Here is a 26,570-nt window from a genome sequence, read left to right on the forward strand (position 1 = left end):
GGGGAGGAAAACACGGAGGGGTTGGAAGGAGGGCGGCATTCCCTGGCACCGCCGCTCTGCTGCCACCGGGAATGGGGTTTGGCTTTTGGGAACCCCTCGGGGGTCAGGAATGGGGTGGCTGACCGGAGGAGTTCACCCAGTGGGTACCACCCTGAGAAATTCCACTTGTGCCCAGTGAAATGTCGGCTCGGAGCGGGAGAGGGGCCGGGGGGGAGTTATGGAGGGGAATTTTGGCCGGGAGAGTTTGGATTTTGGAGGCAGGCAGGAGGGTGCCGGTGGTAAAGGTTTAGGTGATGGCTGGCATGGGGGCAGCGGAGGTGGGGAGACAACGAGAGCAGCTCCAGGGAGAGAGAGACAGGATGGGGGAGAGGCAGCCGATCCCGCTGCCCCTTCTCCATCTCCCCAGGACAAAGCCTGACCCTCCCACCCCGAAACAAGACGCGCTCGTGGGGGTTTTTCCGCCCTGTAATTAACGCTAATTGTGGCAATTTGGGGGGTTTCAGTGAGAATATCCCTCCTGCGCTGGGGGCGAGGCCGCTGCACCTCCACCTCCCCCTGGGTTAACACCGCCAGCACCAGCTTTTCCTCCGGGTGGGAACCCGGGAAAGGGGAGGGTCCCCAATTAACTGCAGAGCCCCCCAAGCCCTGGGGCTGGTCCCCGGTGCCTTTCCCTGCCCTCCTGCCCCGCTCCGCCGCTTTCCCCTCCCGCCAACAGCGGCTCTATTGTTAAACCCGCGGCCCTCCGCGCCTCGCTGCCGCTAATGAAGGTAATTAGCTGTGAGTCACGTCGGGCTCATTTATGTTACGAGGTCAAAATCCCCGCTACACTTCAGTACGTCTTTGCAGCGGGCGCGTTTAGAAAGTAATTAAAAGGCTCAGCAGCCGGCGGTGCCTCCATCCCCTCTCCCCCTCGCCGGGCTGGCAGGATTTAATTGAGGCCAGCCGAAAGTTTGTGGGAATAAATTGTGCCTGATAACGTGGAGGTTGTAATTTAATTCCGGGAGAGGAGCTGCTCTGGCCCGGGTGTTTGGTTCTTCGGGGAGCGGCGTTGGAGGGCGGATGATGATGGAAACTCAGCTCTGTAACGGGGTTTAATGGGGGGAGGATGATGCTCAGGGAGGCTCCGGGCTGAGCATAGAGGGGTCACTCGGCAGTGTCACCTCCGGGATTTGTGGACCGAATTCCCACCCCAGCGAGGGTGTGGGTGTGGAGGTAGTGGGGGGTGCTGGTCCAGCAGCCCAGGGTGAGCTGTCACAAAGGCTGGTGAGAAAATACAAAAGATATTGGCCCCGTGGTGCTGGGGACAGGAATTCCCCTCCTTGGCTTTGAAGGGAGCTTATAAAAATTAGGGAGAGTGACTTTTTACACGTGTGGATAAAGCCAGGACACGGGGAATGGGTTCACACTGCCACAGGGCAGGGCTGGATGGGATATTGGGAAGGAATTGTTCCCTGGGAGGGTGGGGAGGCCCAGAGCAGCTGTGGCTGCCCCTGGATCCCTGGAATTGCCAAGACCAGGTTGGACACTGGGGCTTGGATCAACCTGGGACAGTGGGAGGTGTCCCTGCCCATGGGAATGAGATGATTTTAATGTCCCTTCCATCCCAACCCATTCCATGATTCTGACATCTCAATTGCTGCCTGTGCCTGTGCAATGACCAGAAGAAGAGAAGGATCCAGAGCTGCTGCTGGTGGGAGGTGCTGGAGCAGGCCCAGCTTGGGATGCTCCCAGGATTTCTAACCCGGGGAGCAGGATGTAAATGTAACCTTCAGCCGGCGAGTGCAATTAGAGCCCCGTGCCCGCCGCTATAATAAAATGGGATATTAAAGCAAACAGCGGCTCTCCCCGCTCCCAGGGATAATATCCAGCGCCTGTTTAGCCAGGGATTTGCCGGCACTCTGAGCAAACAGCCGGGAACCGCCGCTGGTGCCCGGGAAACCTCTCAAATCCCCGAGTGAAAATCCATCCAGCCTTTGGATCCTGGCACAGATCCGCTCCCGGGGCTGGGCATCCTGCGGGCCAGCAGCTTTCCCGGGGCCAGGAGGAGCAGGAGGAGGAGCTTTTCCATCCTTGCTGAGGCTGAGGAGCTTTTCCATCCTTGCTGAGGCTGAAGGAGGATGTGGAATCCAAGCATGGCCACGCTCCTGGTTACCTTCCTGCTCCAGTGGTGCCAGGGAACTTCCCTCTTTTTCCCTTTTCTTCTTTTTCCTTATCCCTCACCCCACTTTTCCCTTGGAAGGATGCCCCAAGACTGCTTTTAACTCTGTTCTTCCCTTGGAATATGGATGGAATCACCTCTGGAGTGGCTGGCACTCAGCTCTTCCTCAGCTGCCACCTCATGCTGTTGATATCTTATTATAAACTGACGATGAGGCTGTTCCAGCTTTATCTTCCCTTTCCTGTTTGGACATTGTGATGTGATTCCAAAAGTTTTGCGATCCCACTCTGCCTGCACATGGATGGATGTACCCTCTCCCCTTCCTGGTCCAAACAGGGTGATGATATCTGAGACAAGAGACCCCAGTTCCCACAGACCCACAAAGCCCAGGCAGAGAACTCAGTGAGGCATTCCAGGGGGAAATAACCCAATTTTTCCCAGGAAAATCCCATTTTTTGTGCACATCCTTTGCTCCCCTTCCCAAAAGACTCCAATCCCAGCTCTTGCTGTCGTTCCCAGCGCTGGTTGTCCTGTCTCTCCCTGCAGATACGCTGTCAGTGCCTCGCTGGTCCCCGCAGATCCCTCGTCGGGATTTAGGAAACTCCATAAAACACAGGTAGGCCCCCCCTGCTGCCGGGCCAGGCTGGGGGATGGGGGATGGGGGAGGAGGCATCTCCCTCCCCATCTCTGCTCCAGGACACGGAGATTGGGGACGTTCCCCCTCTCTCCCACGCTGTCCTCCAGGCCCATTTCAATTCCATTTCAGTTCAGATCTGGTTTAGATAAGGCTCGAGTCGCTATCAATAAATGCTGTGTATTATCTGTGACCTTGCCAGCCTTCAGCAAATTCCCCATCTCTGGATTATAACCCTTCCATATCTCGCTGAGGAGGGAAAAGCACTGGGAAGAGTGCTGCTGTTTGATGGGAATCTGCTTCCCAAGGGGCTGGAAACGTTGGTCCCCAGGGCAGGGAGGGGTTTTGGGGTGGGCAAAGCTGGGGAATCACAGGGAGTTGGGATTGGATTCCCTTTGGAACAAGCTCCCAGAACCAAAGGAAGGCTCGGGGTTGTGTTTTGGCACCCCTGGAAACATTCCTCAACAGCTGCAGCAGAGTTTGAGGGCAGCAGAGAGAGGATAAAGCAGGGAGATGAGTGAGGCTTCAGCTCTCCCTGGCCACTCTCTCTGTGTTTCTCTCCACAGGTTTTCCACCAAGTACTGGATGTCTCAGACCTGCACCGTCTGCGGGAAGGGAATGTTGTTCGGCTTAAAATGCAAAAACTGCAAGTACGGCGCCGTGCCAGGGCTGTCGGTGTCACCCCTTAGACTTGTGAGGGATAATGGGGTTTTCCTGGGGGAGCCGAGCAGGGATTTGGGCATGGAGAGACCAGCCAGGCCCTGGCCAGCTCATCCTCCCAGGAAGCTTTAATGAGCTGTGGGATGGGGTGAATAACACCCCAAAGCGGGGCTGGGGCTGTGTCTGGGATGGGATCAGGCTCCTCGGGGAGGATGTGCCTGCCAGAGCCCGGCTCTGCTCGCTGCAGAGCTCTGAGTCAGATCCTGACAGATCCCTGAGCCTGGTTTAGAGCCCCACGCTATGGAGATTCCCTGCGGAATTCCCTGCAGGACACGGGGGCCGGATGTGCTGGAGCAGGCGGGGACAGCTCTGGGCATCGGGTGGGTTTTGCCCACACTTTGGGGCTGTAGCCTCTATTTCTGCCAAGGTTTGGGCACCTCTGTGTCCTGGCAGGCCCTGAAGAGCCAACTCACCCCAAATCGGTCAATCCGTGGTGCAAAGGAGAAGGGATAAAACGGGGCAGGACCGGGAAAACAGCGGGGCAGAGGCTGGGGCTGCTTCAGCTGCTCTCAGTCCCCACATCCCAGCCTGGGGCTGACCCGTGCAGCCTCCGGCACTCGGGGAAGCTGCTGCTGGAGCCAGGATTGCCTTTCCTGGGGGTGCAGCCGGGAATTGTGATTGTCTGCGGGCAGCGGAGCGGTACCGATCGCTGCTGCCGCTGATTAAGGGCTGATGAGTTGGTAAATTGGGATTTAAACCTGCCGAGAAGAGCTCGGTTACTCCACAGCTGCTGGGGCTTGTCTGGAAGGGATGTTATCAAATACAGGGATTTTAAAGGGGTGATTCCCCACTCGAGGAATTGAGGTTTTCCCGTGCTGGAGGAGGGATGTTGTGCCTGCTCCTGACCGGGATCAGGGATGCTGTGGCTCTGGCTGTGCAAATCCTGCTCCCTGTAATCCTACGGAAAAGAACAAATCCATTTCAGTCCAAAACTGGGAGTGAACACAAGGCATTTAGATTTTTTCCCAGCCTTGCCCCGGCACTGCTTTCCCCAGAAAGCAGAGGGGAACCAACAGGTAAAACAAACAACCGGACCCCAAACCCCCCAAGCCTCAAATACCGAATTAATTCCTGCCTTTCCCTCTAGGAACAGCTTTGTAATAAAAGCTAACACGGGCAGCTCCTGAATTTTCATTACCCAGCTCATTGACTTGAAGCTGCCGTTCCTTTTTTTTTTTTTTTTTTTTTTTTTTTCCATCATTTCCCCTTGTTTTGATAAATCCTTTCCTCGTTTTTCCCTTCTCCCCCATGGCTTTCTGCCGGCCTGGCAGAGCGTGAGCTGGGGATGCGTTTCCAGCCTTAATTAAGGAGGAATGGGAAGGGTTTGGGAGTCTGCCCATGCCTATATGCATCACCCGGGGGTGAAGCCCTCCAGACTCCTGCCCTGCCTCCACAAACAGGGAAAAACTCTGCGGAATATCCAGAGGCTGTAACTCCTCTCTTTATTTTGGTTAAATGTCCTTAATAAAGCCAGGAGAGGAGAGCAGAATGACAGGGGCACATCGGGGACCAGGGCAGCCACTTCCTCCCCCTCTGCTGCTCCTGAATGTAATTAAACACCCAGCAGCAGGATGGAGGGAATGGGGATTTCATGGACTCGTGGAATGGTTGGGGCTGGAAGGGACCTTAAAGCTCCTCCTGTCCCACCTTCCAATAAACCCTTCCCCCAGTGCAGGACTCTGCTCCTTTTATTGCAGAAGTGACAATTTGGGGTGTCCTCAAGCCTGGTCCCCCCCAGCTGGGAGAGAAAGGGGCAGCTGGGCAGAGCCCCCCGGTTTGGGAATTTCTGTGCTGCTCCACTGGGATGGGTGTGTTTCCCAGGCAGCCCCTGTGTGCTGCCGTCAGCCCTTCCCCATTCTCCAGGATGTCCATCCCGTGCTGTTCCTCATCCCTGAGCTGCTGCTGGGGAATGATGGGAGGCGGGGAGCCTGGAGGGTTCCCTCGGCCCCAGTGAGCAACCAAAGCCCTGTGTCCAGTCACTTTGCCAAGGGGGAAAGGGGGAAACGGCCCTGAGCTCCATCATGGAACCCAGAACAGCCTGGATGAGAAGGGACCTTAAAGCCCATCCAGTGCCACACCTCCCGCTATCCCAGCCTGCTCCAAGCCTGTCCCGCCTGGCCTGGGACACTTCCAGGGATTCAGGGGCAGCCACAGCTTCAACCTCCCTCCCAGGGAACAATCCCTTCCCCAAATCCCATCCAGCCCTCCGGCAGCGGGAAAAAATCCCCCCTGATCCCGTCACTCCATAAACTCTCCATCCACGGCCGTTCCCGTCTCACTCCTCTCTCTCTGTGCCCCCCAGGCTCAAGTGCCACAACAAATGCACCAAAGAGGCGCCGCCGTGTCACCTGCTGATCATCCACCGCGGAGGTGAGGCTCCCCCCGCTCCCCCCGCGCTCCGGGGATGCTGCAGGCATCAGGGGAAAACTCTCAACAGCCCCCCCGGGCGATTCGGGAGCCGGGCCCAGGCGGGGTCCCCGGCGGGACGGAGGCTCCCGAACCGCTTGGGCTCTCCGGGGAAATGTTACCCACCGTTTTTTCCGCTTGTAGGGAGACGAGCCGGTCGGGGCGAGGCAGATTTGCATTGCAAACCACTTCCACCCACCCTCCCCCTGCCTCCTTTTCTTTTCAGATTCCCCACCGCACGGGGTAAGTCCAACCAGGTTTTGGCCTTTTGCTTCTGTCGAGAGCTCAGGGCGGATTGCGGGACCCCGAAGGTCCCGGTGCATGCGGGGTCCCCTCGCCGGGGACGCGGCCGTGCCCTGCGGATGCTCGTGGTGCTTTTTTTGGAGCCGCCTTATCCCGCTCTCCTGCGGGAGAGCCCGGCCTGACATGCACAGAGAGAACAGGCAGAACTTTGCAGCAGGACGGCGGGGCGGCGCTTCCCACCTCTTTTCTTCCAGATTTTGGCTCCCTCGCTGGCCAGAGGACGGCGACTGCCTGAGGGAAACGCTTCCAATCGCTCTTGCCTTGAATTTTGAGCTCTTAAAGCTGTTCCTTTGTGTTAAATATCCCCACCCCCAAACCCGCTCCTCGGTTTGATCCCGGGGAAAGGATTGTGCTGGTGGCAGCTCAGAGGGGGCAGTTTCACAGCCTCCCCCCACCCCACGCCCTCGCTTGCAGCAGATTTGGGTGGAAGGGGTTGAAGACCCCCCCGTCAGGCTCGGGGCTGCTGCAAACCCTGCTCGGGAGGCAGGAACGGCAGCGTCCCGGGACACTCGGGCTCCGGGGATGGGCAGGAATTGGGATTTAGAGCCGGAGCTGCCCGCTGTGTGTTTTAGGAGCAGCATGGCTTTGGGGTGGCCTCAGCATCACTGAAATACCTCCCCACCCCCCAAAAAAACCCAAACCCAGCTCTTAAATCCATTATCTTGGAGTCAAACCATTCCTGAGCCCCTCCAATCTTCAGGCTGGCTTTTCCCCAAAAACATCTCCCTGCTGGGAGCGTTCTGAGCCGGCTCCTTCCCTTCACCCCCCAAAAAACCTCCAGCAAGGAACAGGACTGTGCTGGCCGAGCCCCGGCTCACAGAGGGGCCGTGGCAGCTGCTGGACCCCCCAATTGCTGCCTCACACCCCGGGGGGGGTTGGCTGTGCCCGGGGTGCAGGAGGATCCCGAGGTTCAGCTGCCACCCCAGGCTGGAAGTGCTGGGGAATCGCTTTGGAGAGCGGTGTGCGAGCACAGGGTGACCCCGGCTGAGCTTTCATGTCCTTCCCTCTCTCTTCCCCTCCTCTCCATCCCCTTTTCCCTCTCTCCCCTCTCAATCCAGCGAGGTTAGTCCGGACAGAGTCGGTGCCCTGCGACATCAACAACCCCCTGCGGAAGCCGCCGCGGTACTCGGACCTGCACGTCAGCCAAACGCTCCCCAAAACCAACAAACTCAACAAGGTGAGCCCCGAGCCCCCCGTGTCCCCACCTGTCACAGGGACAGGGCCCCCCGCACCCAAATATCCACAGCTTTGCAGGGAATCGTGGAATTCTTCAGGCTGGGAAAGATCTTTTAGGAAAATTTGGTTTGATTGTTCCCCCAGCACTGCCAAGGCCACCACTGCCCCTTGTCCCCAAGTGCCACATCTACAGGGCTGATAAATGACTCCAGCCCTGCCCTGGGCAGCTGTGCCAGAACTGGACAGCTCTTTCCATAAGAAATTTTCTCAATATCCAACCTGAGCCTCCCCTGGCCCAGCCTGAGGCCGTTCCCTCTCCTCCTGTCCCTGTTCCCTGGGAGCAGAGCCCGACCCCCCCGGCTGTCCCCTCCTGTCAGGGAGTTGTGCAGAGCCACAAGGTCCTCCCTGAGCCTCCTTTTCTCCAGGCTCAGCCCCTTTCCCAGCTCCTTCAGCCTCTCCTGGGGCTGCAGCCCCTTCCCCAGCTCTGTTCCCTTCCCTGGACATGTATCCAATGGAGTTATTTCTTTTAAAAATGAAATGGGATCAGCACTTCCAGCACAGCCTGGCCCCTGCTGTCCCAGTCCTGCTCCATTGTGGCCTCTCAGTCTCCAGGTCTGAGCTGAATTTGGGGTGGTTTGAGGTCTCTGCTCCCTGCGAGACTTCAATAAATAACAAATTTATTGCTGCAAATAAAACAAGCCTGGAATTTGATTATCCCTGGCGGAGCTGCTCAAGCCAGACCTGGCAGAGCACCTGGCTCACTCCTGCTCTGCCTTGATACAATAAACCCATCACAGGCTTGGTTCTGATGGAATTTAAAGCTTTTTGGCCTCCAGTGGAAAATTCCTTGGAGGAAGGGCAGGGTGAGGGGTTGGCAGGCTGGAAGCTCTCAAAAAGAGGGATATCACTGATGTGGTGGGGAATGGATCAACAGAACCCTGAATTCCCAAAGCCTGGCTGAGCTCCTCCAGCCCTCAGCATCTTCTGGCTCTGGGAAAAGTCTGGGTTCCAAGATGCTGCTGGAGATGCTGATTTTAATCCGACATCTTTTTAGGAATTTCTTGGTGTAGGGATCTGCTCTGGTTTTGTTGTTTTGGGGTGGTGCTTTTGTCACGAGCACTCTCATTCAGGTTGAAATTCCCTCTATAAATATCCTTATTTCAGCAGGGACCCCTTCTTACTTTGCTATTTCTAAAAGCATTTTTTAAAGGGTATCCTGAATGCAATCATGGAATGGTCTGGGTTGGAAGAGACCTTAAATTCCTCTAATTCCATGGAATTCTCATGAAACCCCCTGTCTAATTCCAACCCCCCTCATTGTTGTGACCTTCATTGGTTGCTTAAAAAAGAATTCACCTGGCCAAGATTATTGAGCATGGAATGATGACCAATATGGGTTTCCTGGAAAGCCCAGCTCATCTAAGAATTAATTAATTAGGACAAAATTACCTGCAGGGGAAAGCTTGTGCGGATTTTTTAACCTTGGAGGGAAATTCTGTGGGGATGGGAGCGCTCAGCACTGCTCAGACCCTGCTCAGTGGCTCCAAGTTGGGCAGCAAGGGGGGAAATTCTGTCCTCGATTTTCCTTTTTGGATCCAAGATATCCAAGCAGGTTTTCCTGCCTGTTGGCTCTCATGATCCCTTCCCACCCATCCCAAAATCACTGGCCTTGACTGGGAAGAGTCAAGGAATGGTGAGGAATATCTTAGGATGCATCAGCTGCTCCTTCCAGATCCCTGTGTTCCCTGCAAGGCCCTGGGGTTTGGCTCCAAGGAGCTCAGCAGGAACTTCCAGGGCCTTGTTGTCCCCAGGCTGGTGGCCCCAGGTCTGTCCTTGGTGGCCGTGGCTGTGCAGAGCCAGGAGATCTGCAGAACCCTCAGCCAGGGGTGAGGGTGGGAAAGGAGCCAGTTCATGGTGGGAAATGGCCTCAGGGAGTGCAAACAGCTTTGGGAAAAGCTCTGGGTGTTGTTGTCTAGGACTTGTGGAAGAGGCGGGTGGGATGGCACAGCTGTCACTTGTCACCCGGGGTCCTTTGTCCCTCGGTGTGGCACTGACCCCGTGGCGCTGCTCTGACCGGCTCCTGTGTTTTCCCTCCTGCCCGTGTCCCTCAGGACCACATCCCGGTGCCCTACCAGCCAGACTCCAGCAGCAACCCCTCGTCCACCACGTCGTCCACGCCGTCCTCGCCGGCCCCGCCGCTGCCGCCCAGCGCCACCCCCCCGTCCCCCCTGCACCCGTCCCCACAGTGCCCCCGGCAGCAGAAACAGTTCAACCTGCCAGGTACTGCCACCCCTGTCCCCTCCTGTCCCCTGAGAGGGACTCGTGTCCTGGGGTGTCCCTGGGATGGGGAGCAGTTCCAGCTGATTCCCTTCCTGGATTTAAATGGGATGGGGAGAAGGTGGAGAAGGAATTGTGATGGTTCCGGCTTCTTTTTTACCTTGCCAAGGTCAGGATGGATAACACGTAGGTTTTGAGTCCAGACTTGGGTGTTTATTATTTCTTATCTATTTACAGACTCACCAGCCGTGAGCTCTAACTAGCAAGGTAGAAAATGAAGGTAAAATGGAGCACCTCTGACTCTTTCCAAGGTTATTTAAGCACTAATCACCCATTAACAAAGTGACACCCACATTATTGATATTTCTGACCCAATAATGACTGCCCAAGGCCCACAGTGTGGACCCTTTTCACCCAATTACAGAAAACCACCCAAACCCATGAGGAAGGAGGAAGAAGGTGAAGAAGAAGGACTTAGACAACACCCAAAATCTTCCATCTTGCTCCATATATATCACTAAACACTAAAATCTTAAATCTAAGTTTTTCACCCTGTGAGATCACACAATACTGTTCAAACTACACATCCACAACCCCAGTGCCATCACTCAATTTTGGGAGCCTGTTCCATGGGCTCAGGTCAAATGTGGTGCTTGTCTGAGGGTCAGCACCTTTTAACACAGAAAGCCTGAAATTTTCAGCCTCCAGGGTTCCATCAGAAATCACGAGAGAAGATGAGTTTAGGATAATTCAGGTTGGGGGTCTCTGACCAAACCTCCTGAATGAAGAAGGGTCAAAGCTCAAGGCTTGATCCAGTCTTGGAATCCCCCAAGGCTGCAGCCAGCCCAACTCCTGCTGCTCTTGAGGCTATAAAACCTTTCCAGGAATGGATTTTCCATGACATTTCACCTCAGGTGCAAATGGAAACCAGGGGCTGATCCCTCTGTGAGGGCAAATTGAGGTTACCCCACCATATTTTTGGGGTGCTGGGCCCCCAACAGGATGGCAGATGTGGGGTGTGGTGACTCTGGGGTTGTCTGATGTGGCTTGTCCCATGGAATCTGGACCTGGGATCCATCTGCTCCGTCTCTTCAGGGATGGTGGGAGAGGCAGGGAGGTTGTGGTGGCTGCAGGACACAGAAGTTATGGAAGACAGCCCAAAGAAGCTCCTCCTGGGCTGAGGATGTATCAAAGCCTGTCCCAGCTTTCCCTCGGGATGTCCTGCTGCTCCAGGAAAGGTCCTGTCTGGGAGGGAAAGGCTCAGCATCACTCCTGGAAGTGTGTCCATCCACTCCCAAAAAACAGCTGGTGAGGGGAGAGGGGATCTCTGGGGTGCTGAAGCACTCCTGGAGGCCCTGCTGGATCCATGACCTCTTTGCTGGAGCAGCTGGAAGGTTGGGGGTCTCTCCTGCACCCCCAAAATCCCAGGATTAATGAACTGGTGGAGTCAGAAGGAAGATCAGGATGGCTTCTCCAGAGGAACCAGGCAGAACCTTTGTGCTCCACTGTGGTGCTTCCGTCCTGACAAGCCTTCAGCCAGAGAGGAGGAGGAGGTTGCCTGGCAGAATCCATCACCACAACAACAAACACTTCCAAAATCTGGGAAAACCCCCCAGCAATCAACCACCCATCGTGTCCTTGTGTGCCTGGAGACAAGGGAAGCCATTTAGAGCGCCTGGGATTCAGGCAGGATCCTGGAATGGCATGAGGAAGACAGCAGAGGAGCTGGGAGAAAGCCCTGGGCACTTCCAGGGATGGTGTGACCCATCCATAGGGTCAGGATTTCACCAGGCACAACCCTGGAGCCTCCAAGATCCGTGAGGATGCTGTGTGGGATCCATGCTGGTGTGACCCAGTGCAAGGAGTTCTTCCAGAGCCCAAATATCCCGGTGTCTCAGCATCCCAACCCAGCTGCTGGGCCAGCCCTGGGCCCTGCCTGGCTCTGGGGGATCCAGCCTTTGGTGACCCCATCACGGGTCACTTCTGGGGCAGACACCTCCCTCTGGGGACTTTTGGGACATTATTTTTTGTGGTTTAAAGCAGAAACCACAGATTTCACCCCCTTTTTGGGGACCTGGAACACATTCCTGGCCGGCAGGGATGGAGCAGGGCAGGATCAGACCCCGGCAGCTCTGGGGGGTGTTTTCTCCCTGTTTTATTCCTGTGAGGAGCAGAGTGGGATCCAAAGCAGGACTGACCCTGCTTTCATCTTCCCAGCCAGGAAGTTTTCTGTGGTTTATCCCATCGAGGTGATCATCTCAGGGATTAGATTTGAGCTTGGAAATTGTGACACTGTGACCTTCTCCTGCTGGAATTACCTTCCAGGCTCCTTTGATGTTGGCTCAGGTCCTGCTGCAGGGCTGGGGTCAGACTCTGGGGTCTCCAAGCTGGACAGGGGAAGCTGAGGGGTGACCCTTGGGGTCTTGCAGATAAGGAGGTGACTTCTGAGCTGGTGCCAACCTCTGGCGGCCTCAGCATCTCTGAGTTCTTCACACCCATGACCTGCCTGCCCGTGGGGTCAGATCAATCCTGGGCTGGAGATGGGAGCCAGTGGATGTTCCCAACACCCGGAGCCTCTCCCAGCTCTGGCTTTGCATTGTGGCTCCCGGGATTCCTTCCAGGAAGGACATGGCTACAGAGCAAGGGGAAAGAGGGTGGAATGTGGCCCAAATGGGCAGCAGTTCCAAACCCATCACTTGGCAAAGTCTCCATGATGCCAAGAGGTTCCCAAATTCCATTTGAGGGCCAGCACTCAGACCCCACTGGTGAACTGCTGTCCAAACCCCAACAATGACTCCATGGATGACATCAGCACTCTCCAAATGGTGCAGGAGAGTGATGTGGGGGGGAAAAATCTAGTTGTAATCCAGGAAAGGTCTTAAATTTTTGACCTGGGCATCCTATGTGCCGGTTTGGAATATGGAATATTCCTTATGGGGGGATGTGGAAGTGGGAGAGGTTGGATCACACAGGAGGGGTTCACACCACTGGGGTTGAGGTTTGCTGGTGAAGAACTGGGCACAGATTGGAGCTTTCCCAGCTCCACAGGTCAATGTTGAACCTTTTTTTCCTCTTTTCCAGCCTCCCATTACTACAAGTACAAGCAGCAGTTTATTTTCCCAGGTGAGTCTCTCTGGGAGTTTTCCAGGGATGGTGGGATTTCTCCTGATGGGGATGGGTGCATGGATCCAAACCCCTGGATTTGTGCCGGGGTGGGATTTCTCCTCAAAGCCTATTGATGCTGCAGGGTTGGGTGGCCCTAAAGTGACACCCAGCCCTGCTCGGGTGTCACTGAACTGGACCTGGGGGTGAAGGGTGGGGTTTCATTCCCTTGGAGGGCTCTGACTCCTCTCCCTTGTTCCCAGATGTGGTGCCTGAGACGCCGACCCGAGCCCCGCAGGTCGTCCTGCACCCTGTCACCTCCAACCCCATGTGAGTGTCACCTCCCCCTTCCCATCCCCTTCCCTCTGCACCCCAAATCCTCCAGGCACCCACGGGTGCTCCCCTGCCCTTGGGGGCTCAGGGGGCCCTGGTGAGACCCCAGAGCTCTGGAAGGTTGAGAAGGGGGGCAGGGGGTTAATTTATAACCCACAGCTCTTCACTGCTAGAAAAAAAAAAAATGGATTTCAGTCCAAAAAGCCCAAGGAATTAATCAAATTATAATTAAATTAAAAGCAGGTAACCAGGATACCTTTGCCACTTCCAATATTTTCAAGCCCAATGAACTTTGGGCTGAAAGTTGGGCAAAGCAGCATCTGGTCAGTATCAGAACCACCCCTGCCCAGCAAGTTGAGCCCAAATCCATCATTCCTTGATGTCCTGGTGCCTGTGCTGCTCCAGCAGCGACATCCCACTGCTGTGTCCTTCCTGATCCTTTCTCTAAAGGCCATTTCTCAAGGATTTCACAAGCCAGGGGTTTAAGGGATCAGGTCTGGCCCCAGGTTGTGCCTGGCTCATCCACACTCTCCAAATTCCACTGGGGATCCAGTGGAGCAAAGGATGGAGCCATTGTCCCTTAGGAATTCATGGAAAAATGGTGAAGTCAAAGCCTTTTTTTTTTATCCCCTGCCTAAAGGAAGGTGTCAAGACATAGGATTTTTTGGGGGGAACAGCTTTCAATATCCAAACTCTGTGATTCTCCCTGTGTCCTCCCACTGAGAGCATCCCATGGGAGCCATCCTGGGCTTGGCTGGGTTAAACATCTCTGGATCCTCGGGAGACAGGAATTCGTGCCTGGGATAGCAATGAGGAGCCGGCTGCTCCTGCAAACCACCCGTCCATGGAGATGTTTTGCAGCCACCTGGGCTTCCCAAGCTGCTCAAAACACCAGGATTGACTCCTTTTGGCCAGGATCCTGGGATTTATAGTCTTTAGTGGTCATGGAACGGGACAGGACTTGCAGGGTCGCCATGTCTGAGTGGCCTGGGGAGCAGAATTCCCCTGGGAAGGGATTTTGTTATTTAGGTGATTAATAATAATTTGTAATCTATTTCTATGATGTTTGAAACCGCCCGAGCTGTTCCAGCTGATCCCTCAGTCAGAATTTCCCCAATTCCCTGTTATTTGTCAAGAGCAGATGCTGGTCATGGACCTGGAAGGTGCTGAGAGAACAGGGAAGAGCTGGAAAACCAGTCAGATTTGGGTGCTTTACTGCAGGGAGAGAATCTTTGAACCTTCCACTTCTCTAAAATGATTCAAAAACTCCTTTTCTTTCCTTCTGCACTTCTGCTTTGGCTGGTGTTGGCTGCAAAGAAATCTTAGAAATCCCTGAAAACGCCCTGAGTGTGTCAGAGTCTGTGGGGGGGTAAACCCATCCCTTTCCCTGGGTTAGTGACACCTTCTCCTCCCTGATCCCTTTATCCCTGGGGCAGGGAGAGGAACTGCTCCCCAGATTCCAGTGTTTTTCCATGGTGTTAATTCTGTAATTCTTTTTAACAGCCTGGAAGGAAACCCATTGCTTCAAATTGAAGTGGAGCCCACCTCGGAGGTGAGACTGCTCCTGTGCTTAATGGGCCTTGGTTTTAAGGATATCTTGGGGCACATTTCCTAGGAAATGGAGACGTTTCCCATCTGTGCAGTGGAATTGCTGATAATTGAATTAAAGTCCAGGCATCCGTGTCCCCACCCTGTGGAGAGGGACCCTCCTGGGCTTCCAGTTTGGAATTCAATGAGATGTTTTTAGGATGCATTAAAAGTGCGGTGGAAGGGAAGGAGGGGAGAGGGAAGATGAGGATGGAGTTTTTAAAGGGTGTTGTAAATCCTGTAGGAAGTCTAAATGGACCATCAAAGGGTCTGGGAGAAATGGGAATTAATAGAGCACAGCTCAGCCAGGGGAGGATGAAACTGTTTTAAGACAAATTAATTAAATCTCTGCTGGGACACAATCTTAAATTTAATCCCAGGGTAAATAAATGGCTCCACAGGGACGTGGTGGAGCCCCCAGCTCTGGAGGGATTTAAAGCCCTGTGGATGTGGCACTTGGGGACATGGATGGCCTTGGGGACATGTAGTGGCCCTGGCCATGCTGGGGCGGGTTGGAGTCAATCTCAGAGAGCTTTCCCAACCTAAAGGATTCCATAATTCTATGAAAATCTGGGATTCTGCCCAATTTTGCATAGAACGGGGCCGCTCTGTTGGCTTTGGGAGGCACCTGCCTGGTTCCTCTGGGTCTGAGTGAGCAGGACTTGGATCAGTGAGGGATTTTTCCCCACAATTTCATTGTTCCTGATGCCCTTTGCCCGCCCCAGAACGAGGAAGGCACCGAGGAGGTGCAGGAGTCCGAGGACGACTTTGAGGAGATGAACCTCTCGCTGCTCTCCGCGCGCAACTTCCCGCGCAAGGCCAGCCAGACCAGCATCTTCCTGCAGGAGTGGGACATCCCCTTCGAGCAGCTGGAGATCGGGGAGCTCATCGGGAAGGGGCGCTTCGGGCAGGTGTTCCACGGGCGCTGGCACGGGGAGGTGGCCATCCGCCTCATCGACATCGAGCGCGACAACGAGGACCAGCTCAAGGCCTTCAAGAGGGAGGTCATGGCCTACAGGCAGACCCGGCACGAGAACGTGGTGCTCTTCATGGGGGCCTGCATGAGCCCTCCCCACCTCGCCATCATCACCAGGTTGGAATTGTTTTTTCTGTCCAAAAGTTTGTTTTCCCTGCCCAAAAATTTGGAGTTTTTTCCCTGTGGGTTTTTTCCTCCAGTCCAATGGTGCCGTTGGGTTGAGTTTCCTGCCCTCAGGAATGGGTGTTCTCCGTGTGCTGTATCCGTGTTCTCCATGTGCTGTGGTTGTGGTGTGGAGGATACAGCAAATCCAGAAGTCTGTCCAGGCAGGTTATTCTGCTGTAGGAGGGGAGCTCTGGACAGGAATGGTTTGTTTTATCCAGGGTCATGTTTTATTCCAGCAGCATGGAATCATGGAATGAGTTGGGTTGGGTTGAGAGGGACCTTAAAGCTCATCCAGTCTCTGTCCTGCCATGGGCAGTGACACCTTCCACTGTCCCAGGTTATTCCAACCTGGCCTTGGGCACCGCCAGGGCTCCAGGGGCAGCCACAGCTGCTCTGGGCACCCTGTGCCAGGGCCTGCCCACCCTCCCAGGGAACAATTCCTGCCCAATATCCCATCCAGCCCTGCTCTCTGGCACTGGGAAGCCATTCCCTGTGTCCTGTCCCTCCAGCCCTTGTCCCCAGTCCCTCTCCAGCTCTCCTGGAGCCCCTTTAGGAACTGGAAGACTGAGGGCTCCTTGCAGCTTTCATGGGAGCAAGCTGGGGTTTGGGGGCTTCTGGACCACCCAACACCTCCACAGCTTTCTTGGTCTGAAGGCATTCCCAAATACCTGCCCTCACCCACATTCCAATGGGAATGCAACACTGAGTCTCCCAGTGTAATCCATGCTTGGTTGGGCAAAAAGTCCCACCTGGGCTGAAGGCAAAGAGGCTGCAACTGCTCCCAGAGCAGCTGTTGTCATGGGAAATAGATTTATTCCAGGGAATCCCATGATTTCTTTCACCTCCAGACTGTGCTTTCTGCCATGGGACTGGACATGGTGCTGCTTTTCATCCCACCCCAGGTTATTTTCTCCTGGAGAAGTTTCCCCAAGGTGAGGTTGAATTTTCCTCCTGGCAGCATTTCAAAAAGCAACAGAATGGCACTGCTCCCAACAGCCATAAGTGATGAAATATTGCATCATCTTTCCCTAATGTCCCTAATTTTCCCTTGAAAGTGGCACCTCCCAGTCCCTGATCCCAGATGGGGTGGCTCTGCAGGTGCTCTGCTCCTTCTTTGTCCAAAACTAAAGGATTTCACCCCAAATCTGTGTTACCTCATCCCTTGCTCCTTGCTCCAGTGGGTTCATGGGTTGTGTTTTCTTTGGGAGTTTCACCCTCTGGGGTCAGGGTGACTCCAAAGCGGGGCTGGCTCTCCCCAGCTGGCGGCTGGAAAAACGATGCCTTTTATTCAGGACCCAAAATGAGCCATCTGGGGAAAATTCCGCAGCATCTCCATCTATTGGGTAGCTCCAGGCCAAAAAGCTTTTGGAAAAGTGTGCAAACACATGTATTGATGGATGAGTCAGAGCCCCCATCCATGTGTTACAGCGCGTTCCCAAAGGAAAAGGCGGCGTCTCCATCCCGCTCCGCCGTCCCCTTGCAGCCCCCCTTTGCTCAGCTTTTCAGTGCTGTTCAATAGCAAAACCTGGGAAATGGATCTCTTGATTCTTTTTTTTTTTTAATTTTTTTTTTTTTTGAGCGGTGGAATGTTTTCTCTTCCATTTTCTATTCTAATGGGTCTTTCTATAAAAGCAGAAAGATGCCATTTTTGACAGTTGGACAAAACCCGCCTGTGTGCTGCTGCATCCTGGTGAATTAATGTGAGGAACGTGGAGCTCTCTGCTCGTCCTGTTCCTCTTCCAGCTGCACTTGGTCTTGTTTTTTAAGGTCAAAATGTAAATTTATCAAATTGCCCAAACTGTAACCCAAGCTCACAACATTTCCAGGCATCATTTGTTTGTTCCTACAACCCACCTTTATCTGCATCCTTTGAAAGTTGAATCAAAATCAGCTTTAAATCAAAGGGCTGGATGGGATATTGGGCAGGAATTGTTCCCTGGGAGGGTGGGCAGGCCCTGGCACAGGGTGCCCAGAGCAGCTGTGGCTGCCCCTGGATCCCTGGCAGTGCCCAAGGCCAGGCTGGACATTGGGGCTTGGAGCAGCCTGGGATAGTGTTATCCCTTGCAACTGGAATGGGATGGGCTTTAAGGTCCCTTCCAACCCAAACCATTCCATGATTCCATGAGAATTTTACAATTCCAACTGGAAACCTGTTTGATTTCTCCTTATGTGATTTCTGGGGTGCAGGAAAACCAGTGGGGCTCAGCTCAGTCTCAGAGGATTTTTGGGAAGCCCAGGAATGTGTGTTCACACATCCCACAGCCCAGAGGCAACTTCCAGACACAATTTTCCTGCTTTGAAGCTTTTTGTTGGGCTCTGTTCTGCTGCTCTGTGACAGCACAGGAATCAGAGGATTTTGGAATAGTTTGGGTTGGAAGGGAACTTATTGCTCATCCCATCCCACCTCCTGCCATGGGCAGGGACACCTTCCACTATCCCAGGCTGCTCCAAGCCCTGTCCAATCTTCTTGGACACTTCCAGGGATGCAGGGGCAGCCACAGCCTCTCTGGGCACCCTGTGCCAGGACCTCCCCATCCTCACTGTGGAAAACTTTTCCTTATGTCTGATCTAATCCGTATATCCAAGGATGCTTCCTTGCTCTTGTGCTGGAACTCATTGTCTGGTCTATCCTTGACTGGGAAGGATATGTTTTATTAAATATATTCTGTATTTTGTTAAATATATTCTATATTTTTGGGAAGTCTCTGGCCATCTCCTGTGGGGAAAATCCTTCTCACCATGTGGAGGTTTCCCTCCCATCCACATTTCAGGTTTTTCCTAAGGGATATGACAGCCCTGGGGGCTTTTCTGCTGTGAGAGCTGCTGCTGGGGTATTGTAGGGAATGAGGCTGGGAGGGAGACAATGTGGCCTGGGTGGGAATGGTGTAGGATACTGGGAATGGTCCAGGATACTGGGAATGGTCCAGGATACTGGGAATGGTCCAGGAGGTGGCACTGGGGGAGCATTGCTCTTCCAACAGGACTTTCCCAAAGGGACCCAAGTTTTCCTCTCTGGTTTATGGGAATGACTTTAAACCAAGCTTTGCTTGGAGTGGGGGAAAACCATTCCCAGCTGCCTGAGGAGGGGATTATGGCTATAAACCCAGGACATCAGGATTTCCTCACCCTCCCTGTGCCCATTCCCAGGGCAGGACTTTCTGTCATGGAAAAGGCCACTTTTTTTCTGGGAGCCCACAAGTGGCCACTCGAGGCCGTTTTTTCCACAAAATCCCAGCAATTCCTTGTGGCTGTTGCAGAAATCTCTGTTTCCCTGCACGTCTGGGAGCAGCTGCGTGTCCCTGGGAAGGGGCTTCACCACGTCGTGCCACCGGCGCTGCCGGAAGGGGGTTATTTATAGCTGGGTTTATTTTTACTTTTCCCCATCCCGACGTTTTCCTTCCTGATTGCCTGTGATATTCAGGGATCGTCTCATTAGCAGAAAGAAATTTCCCCCATCCAAACAGCACGGCCCACGGGGGAAGAAATGGAAGGGGAAACTGAGGCAGCAGCTGGCTGAGAGTGGGATAGTTTGGGTCAAAAATCTGATTTTCTCTGTATTAACCATTTTTGTGGGTAAATGGGAGCAGCACTGTTTAATATCTTCATCAATGATAAAAACAGGAGGATTGAGGCTGGAAAAGAGGAGGCTCCAGGGACACCTCAGAGCCTTTTCCAGTGCCTAAAGCTGCTCCAGGAGAGCTGGAGAGGGACTTGGGACAAAGGCTGGAGGGACAGAACACAGGGAATGGCTTCCCACTGCCAGAGGGCAGGGCTGGATGGGATATTGGACAGGAATTGTTCCCGGGAGGGTGGGGAGGGGCTCGGATGGAATTCCCAGAGAAGCTGCAGCCTCTCCATCCCTGGCAGTGTCCAAGGCCAGGTTGGATGGGGCTTGGAGCAGCCTGGGACAGTGGGAGGTGTCCCTGCCTATGGCAGGGGTGGGATTGGGTGATCTTTATGGTCCCTTTCCAACCCAACCCATTCCATGATTCCTGAGTTGTCTCTCAATGCGACAGAAAAGCAGAAATCCAGCATTTTTCACCAGTGGGAGGTGGCGAGTGCGAGGAGCGGTTCCATCAGAGCCACTAATGGGTTTTCTCTTGGGTAATGAGCGCTGGGGACAATTAACATCCATCTTAATTAGTCTGGAGCAGGAGCGGGCACGAGCCTTTGAGCGCTGCTTAATGGATGGCGGGAAACGGCGGCGAAGTCCTCGGCTGGGCAGGGATGAAAGGGCTGGAAAATCTCCCTGTTTGTGGGAATAACGAGCTGCCTTTGGTGGTGGGGAACACAACAGAGCCAGGCCTGGGTAAACTCAGCTCCTTGGGGCTCCTGGTGCTCTCCAGAGTGGGAACAGAGGTAAAGCCCCAGCCACACAAGGGGCTTCCAAGGATAAAGTCCTTTCCTAATCCTGCTAAAATGGCTCCAGCCACCCGTGAAAGCAGAAACTCCCACATTTTAGGGTTCTGAGAAAAAAAAAAAAGGGGGGGATTTGAATGTTTACTGATGCTTCCCAAGGCTCCAGGTGCTCACTGAGTGTGTAATGGAAGCAGGGGATCAGCACACTGCATGCAGCTTCTTGGGGCTCCTGTTGGTTGGGAATGTTGTTTGGGAGAAGAGAGCGAGGTTATCCAGCCTGGGAGGAGATTTGAGCTGGAGTTTGTCTGAGCTATGAGCTCACACTGGCTTGTGAGGGGGATTTGGTGCAGCTTTTCCGAGATTCCTTGGGGTTTTAGCCGAAAGCTCCAGTGTGGTCTCGGAGCTGGTGCAAAGACTCTGGGATCTGCTCCCTGGGATGCTTCAGGCTGCGTTTGGACCCCTCTCTTGTCATGCCAGGCTGACTTCAACTACCCAGGGTGCCACTGGTGATGCCACCAGGGCTGTGTGGCCATGATTTATGGCCCTGCTGGGATGACCAAGGAGAGCATTGAGGAACATTAGGAATTAACCTGACCTTGGCAGAACTGTGTAAAGAGAATTAATTTGTCGAAGGTGCCTTTGGAGCAGAGGAACTTGGAATGTTTTTGCTGGAGAGGGAGCATCTCTTAAACTCTTCCCTGGAGCTGCTGGTGGTGGGGGGGTGGAGATAAACACAGTCCCTGTCCTTACCTGGTATCGAAGATGAAATGAGAGTTTGCTCTTTTTTCTCTGTGTGAAAACAGGTTTTAATGACAGGAACACATTCCCTGGCACTAATTAGTAGGGAAGGCATGAGAGCAAGGGATGGGAAGAATATCCAAGGCACTTCGGCTGTTTATTCATGGATAACTTTAGTGCATGGACTAAACATTGGGGCTTACTTTGATTTTATAATAGATCTCCATGCTGGATTTTGCCAATATTTAATGTTTGGTTCCGCTGCTGGGAGGAACAAGCCCTTCCCAAGGGACACTCTCCCATCCCTGGACCTTGTTCCCAGTGGGCACAGAAGAGGTCTGGACAAAGCTCAGCTTTAAACTCTTCCGAGCCTCTCCCAGTGCCAAATCTCCTGATATTTACAGGCACAGCCCAGCTGGGAAGGATCTGGGCTTGTAAATTTTAATGCTCGGGAAGCTGGGGATATTGAACTTGGTTTGAAGGCTGGGAGGAAAGTGGAAGGGTGGAAACTGTGGCACTTAAGATGGAATGTGATTTTTCCCTGTGGATGCTCCATGGTGCTTGCGGCCAGCTCCCTGTTCCCTCCAGGGCATCCAAATTGTCCTTTGAGCTTTAACAAACCACAAATCAAAGGTCAGTGGGGGATAGAGCCCTGGGCAGCCTGAGTGGCATCACAGCCCATGGCAAGGGTTGGAATTGAGAGGGTCTTTAAGGTCTCTTCCAACCCAAACCATTGCAGGATTCTATGAAATGGGATTTTTCTCCTCAATGGACTTAAAATGAATCCTCCCAGCCTTCCTTTCTGTGCTGGGAGTTGAAAGAGAAGCTCTAAATCCTGTTCAGTGGGAGGGAAACTGAGGCACAGAGTTGCCACCTTGTTTTTCCCCATGCCAGGCTGGAGGCATGCACTGATGGGACACAGGGAATGACTTTCCATGGACAGAGGACAGGGTTAGGTGGGATTTTGGAAAGAGATTCTTCCCTGTGAAGCCTTGGCTGCCCCTGGGTCCCTGGAAGTGTTCCAGGCCAGGTTGGACGGGGCTTGGAGCAGCCTGGAATAGTGGAAGGTGTCCCTGCCCATGGCAGGGGGTGGGATGAGATCATCTTCAAATTCCCTTCCCACTCAAACCATTCCATGATTCTCTGATCCTGGAGACTTTCCAAAGTGCCTTTCAGGTCCTTCCCTTTTCTCCCCACTCCTGGGTGTATTTTTGGAAGGGAAGCCATGGATTCCTGTGCCCCCTAAACCCTGTCTATGTTCAAACACCCACTTTGGGTGCCAGACCCTTCTTCTCTGCCTCTGTTGTTTTCCCTTTTCCTGCTTTTCTGCCCCATTCCCTTCTCTGGCAGCTAAATAATGGAGCTCGTAGATCATATAATAAATAGGGATCGACTTCATGCCAGGCTGTGGATCAGAATGGATTGACCTGTGGGAATACACTCCCCCCCAATCGATGCCAGCCCATCAGGCCGGATAAATCTTGATAACGACTGACAACGGGAAAGTCAATACCTGGATTAATACATACATTAAACCTGGGTATATCTTCCACCAGCAGGCAGCAGCCTGGGGAGGGGCCTGGAATACCCCGAGCCAAGAGGATGGTTGGGAATGGGGAGAAGCAGCAGCTTGATCCTCCGTGTTTGATGTGGAAACATTGGGGCTGGCTGAGCTTTTCTTACCCACTGGAGCATCAAATCCCTGCCGGCGGCTGCTTCTTAACGTGGAGGATGCTCCAGGGGGAAAGTTTTCCTTTGTGCTTTAAGAGTGTTTTCAAATGCCAGGGAAATATCGCTGGTTTGGCCCTGATTTCTCCGGGAAAGCGCTTAACACAGCAGGATTTGCTTTGCTGGAGAGGAAGGGATTTAAGGAAATGCCTTTGATTAAGTGCCCCGCTGAGAGATGGTCCCAAAAGTCCTTCCGCTCGTGCCAGCTCTTCCCATCCCTGTTGAGTGACATCCCAGCGTCATTCTTGATTTTTTTCCAAGCACCCTCAATGCCTGGGATCCTCTTTGGGACAGAGCAGGGCTACCTGTGGGGGATCCATGTGCTGGCACCCTGCCTAGCCAAGGAAACAGATCCTTCCTGTGACAGCAGCATTACCTTTTTATTATAATAATCATTATTACTACTCCAAAGTGGAGCCGGGTTCCGGAGAAGCAGCCAGCTCAATCCAAAGTTTCTTTCCTTTCTCCAAAAAGGCTTTTAAAAAAATTTCTTTCCCAGCCTAAAGTTCTAAACAGCCAGAGAGGAGGGTGCAGAGAATATATCAGAGAAAAGGCGGTCGAAGTGCCTCTGCTCATCCCTGTGCACCCAACCCTCCCTCTCAGAGCCGATTCCGAGCGCGTCCTTCCCAAAGGCAGCAAGCGGCACCTGGAGCATGGAGTTTGTTTGGATGGCTTGTTTGCAAGCCTGGCTTTAGCTAAGCCCCAGGGGCTGCTTTGCATTCACCTGGCTCTGAGCTCTTCTCCCCGCAGCTGGAGAAGAGCTCGTCTCCTCTATTTCCTCCAAATAAAAATGCACGGAGTTGGCTTTTTCCAAAGAACTTGTTTTTTTCCGAGGCGACGATAGAGTTGGAGCTACTTTCGGGGAGGCTGATCCCCCTCCTCCTTTTCCTCCTTCTCCTCCTCCTGCTGCAGCCCTTGTGGTTTGGCTGTAGTTATCTCGCGTGCCAGCTGCCGGCAGGAAAATTTTGCTGCCTAAGTAATATCCATCAAAAGCCGGTGTTCCATCGGCTGGAGATAGCGGGATGACGGAAGCGTTGGCTCTCCAGGGCTCTTCTGTTTCCTTCTGCTGGTTTGGCTCTGCAGAGACTGCTCCATGAGGAGCAGGAGGGTCTCTCCCACCTCTGGGCTGGAGACATGGGCTCTGCTTGAAATGGCAGGAATTAAATTCCCTGGCTTCCCGTTTGGGGTTGCTTTGGGTTCAGTTGAAATGGGGTTGGATGGGATGAGTATTTCCAGCCTGGGGGATCGGGATCTGCTGGATGCTGGTGCTCAGCTCACGCCTTTGTTGGCACTGAGCTTTGGCTGCTGCTTCCATAGAACCACAGAGTTGTTTAGATTGGAAAAGATCCTTAAGACTGTCAATTCCAACCATTCCCCAGCACTGCCAAGGCCACCAGTGATCTGTATCCCCAAACGCCACATCCACACAGCACTCCAGGATGTGCAGGGCTTGACAGCCCTTTCAATAAAGAGATTTTCCCTCATATCCTAATTTTTCCTTTCTGGTCATGGTGTTTGGAGAGCTGAGGAATTTCAGGCTGGATGATACCACTGCTTGCTCTGGCATTGGCAGAGGATCAAGGGGGAGAAATTCCTTATCCATTTAGAGGAAAACAAACCTTGGGATAAAAATGAACCCAAAGCTCTCCCTTTGCTGCTCTTCCAGCCTTGTTTCAATTTTCCTGAGGTGAAGCACCTCAGGAGCTGTTGAGTTCCAAAAGCACCGTTGCCAGATGCTGAGAAAAGGAGAAAAACAAGCCAATCTATGGGAACAGCTGGAAACTTCCAAATAAGTCAGTGATGTGCCGGAATGTGCAGAGTTCTTTCTTTCCCTCTCTGGTCCTGCTCAAATGAAATCAAATAAGTCCCGGCTCAGTGGTTCTTGTTGCTGTTTCTTTCTTAACATTCCCAAAGGGTCTCTTTTCCATGAAAATCTCAAAGTGGGTAAACTGCTGGGGAATGTGGGAGCATCCAAGCATCCTTTGCCGTGCCTTTCCTCCAGCACAGATGTAACCTGGGAGCAGAGGTATTTTTATATTAAAGCATTTTTTATTAATTCCCCACCTCGCTCTCTTCTCCAGTGTCTCCCCTGGGTCTGCAGTGCTGGCTGTCTCCATGGTATCCGAGCTGCTTCCCTATAAATCCATATCTCGGCAAGGAATGAACTTCCTGGGGTCTGGCATTTATCACCTCTTTAATTGAATGGGCGTTTATGTGGATGGGAAGAGGGAAGGGAAGCACAAAGCTCCTGGAGTGATGGAATGTGCCTTACAACCACCAGGCCTTTGTCTGGGAATGATCCCTGCTCCTGAGCTGGAGCCAGGATGGAGTCTCCACAAATGGAGAGGTGTTGGCCATGAGTGTGGAGGTGATGACCATGAATGTAGAGGTGATTGCCATCAATGTAGAGGTGATGGTCACCAGGATAGAGGTGGTGACCACCAAGGTAGAAGTGATGGCCACCAATGTAAAGGTGATGAATGTAGAGTTATGGCCATCAGTGTAGAGATGATGACCATCAAAGTAGAGACAATGACCATTAGAGGTAATGTCCACCAGTGTAGAGGTGCTGGCCATGAGTGTGGAGGTGATGACCATGAATGTAGAGGTGATTGCCATAAATGTAGAGGTGATGGTCACCAGGATAGAGGTAGTGGCCATCAAGGCAGAGGTGATGGCCAACAATGTAGAAGTGATGGCCATCAGTGTAGGAGTACTGATCATCAATCTAGAGACAGTGACCATCAATACAGAGCTGTTGGCCACCAGTGGAGAGCTGATGACCATCAGTGTAGAGATGATGACAATTAGAGGTAATGGTCACCAGGATAGAGGTGGTGAGCATCAAGGTAGAGGTGATGGCACCAATGTAGAGGTGTTGGCCACCAGTGTAGAGGCAGTGACCATTGGCGTAGAGGTGGTGGCCACCAGTATAGAGGTGGTGGCCACCAGTGTAGGAGTAATGGCCATCAATACAGAGGTGGTGGCTATCAGTGCAGAGCTGATGCTCATCCATAGTGCAGAGAGAGGTGAAAAACCCCAAAGGATGGAAGATGGATGAAGCTGTTTTCCCACGGAACAGCAAAAACACCCAGAGGCAGCGCTCCAGCTCTTTCTCCCTCATCCCAAATTGTTCCTCTGCGAGCTGCCTTGGCTTTGCTCCCGCTGCTGTTGTCTCCAGCCCACGTTGGGAATGCAGAGTGTTTATAAAGCAATTTGGGATTTGGCTTGCTTGGCTGAACACTTCAAAAACTCATTTTGAATTGAGAGTGGCATCTGCAGCAGGATGGGGCTGGGCCTGTCCTGATGCTGGGAAAGGCACCGGGATGTGAATGTGGATGTGCCACAGGATGAGGTGCCCTCCTGAGGACTCCCAGAAGGATCTCTGCATCTCTGTCCCAGCCACCCCTCAGCTCTGGATGGTGTTTGGTCATCTCGTGACACTGGGGCACGTGTCATCAACCCTCTCTGCCGCCAGCTGGGACGGAGAAGTTTGGGAGATGAAGACAAGAATTCCTTATGAATTTTCACTTCAGCACTGAATAAACCGTGATCCACCTGAAGATGCAAATTATCTGCCTTGTTCTTTGGCGTCGAGTGTAGGCATTTGTCATCCACAGCCGTGTCCCTCAAAGCCACGCTCAGCAGGGACCTCTCCAAGTGGGAAGGCAGAAGGCTCTGAGCGTGCCCTGGGTGCTGCTCTTTGTCCCGCCCGAATGGGGAGCGATTGAGGAATGAGGAGAAGCGGGATTGTTGAGCTGTGCCATGAAAAGGTTCTGCAGGTGGTGGCTGAATGGGCTCAGGTGCTGCATAAAAGGTATCAACCGGGCTTTATCTCTGCTTTGGCAGCTCCTTATCCAGCAAGAGAAGTTGGGACGTGCCGGGCGCGCGGTGAATTCATTCGGAGC

General features: G+C 53.3%; 1 protein-coding gene across 1 annotated transcript in view; it reads left to right on the forward strand.

Moving 5' to 3' along the window:
• Positions 1 to 26,570, forward strand: part of KSR2 (kinase suppressor of ras 2) — a gene marked incomplete at both ends in the record, with an annotated part of 75,364 nt that overhangs the window by 35,321 nt on the left and 13,473 nt on the right. The window contains 9 exons of the mRNA XM_083874100.1: positions 2,705 to 2,774; positions 3,359 to 3,442; positions 5,815 to 5,882; positions 7,280 to 7,398; positions 9,509 to 9,677; positions 12,756 to 12,797; positions 13,040 to 13,106; positions 14,613 to 14,661; positions 15,422 to 15,789. Of these exons, the coding sequence (XP_083730226.1) occupies positions 2,705 to 2,774; positions 3,359 to 3,442; positions 5,815 to 5,882; positions 7,280 to 7,398; positions 9,509 to 9,677; positions 12,756 to 12,797; positions 13,040 to 13,106; positions 14,613 to 14,661; positions 15,422 to 15,789 (1,036 nt within the window). The remainder of the gene's footprint in view (positions 1 to 2,704; positions 2,775 to 3,358; positions 3,443 to 5,814; positions 5,883 to 7,279; positions 7,399 to 9,508; positions 9,678 to 12,755; positions 12,798 to 13,039; positions 13,107 to 14,612; positions 14,662 to 15,421; positions 15,790 to 26,570) is intronic.

The sequence above is a fragment of the Zosterops lateralis genome, assembly GCF_965231275.1.
Source record: "Zosterops lateralis genome assembly, chromosome: 17".
Taxonomy (NCBI): Eukaryota; Metazoa; Chordata; class Aves; order Passeriformes; family Zosteropidae; genus Zosterops; species Zosterops lateralis.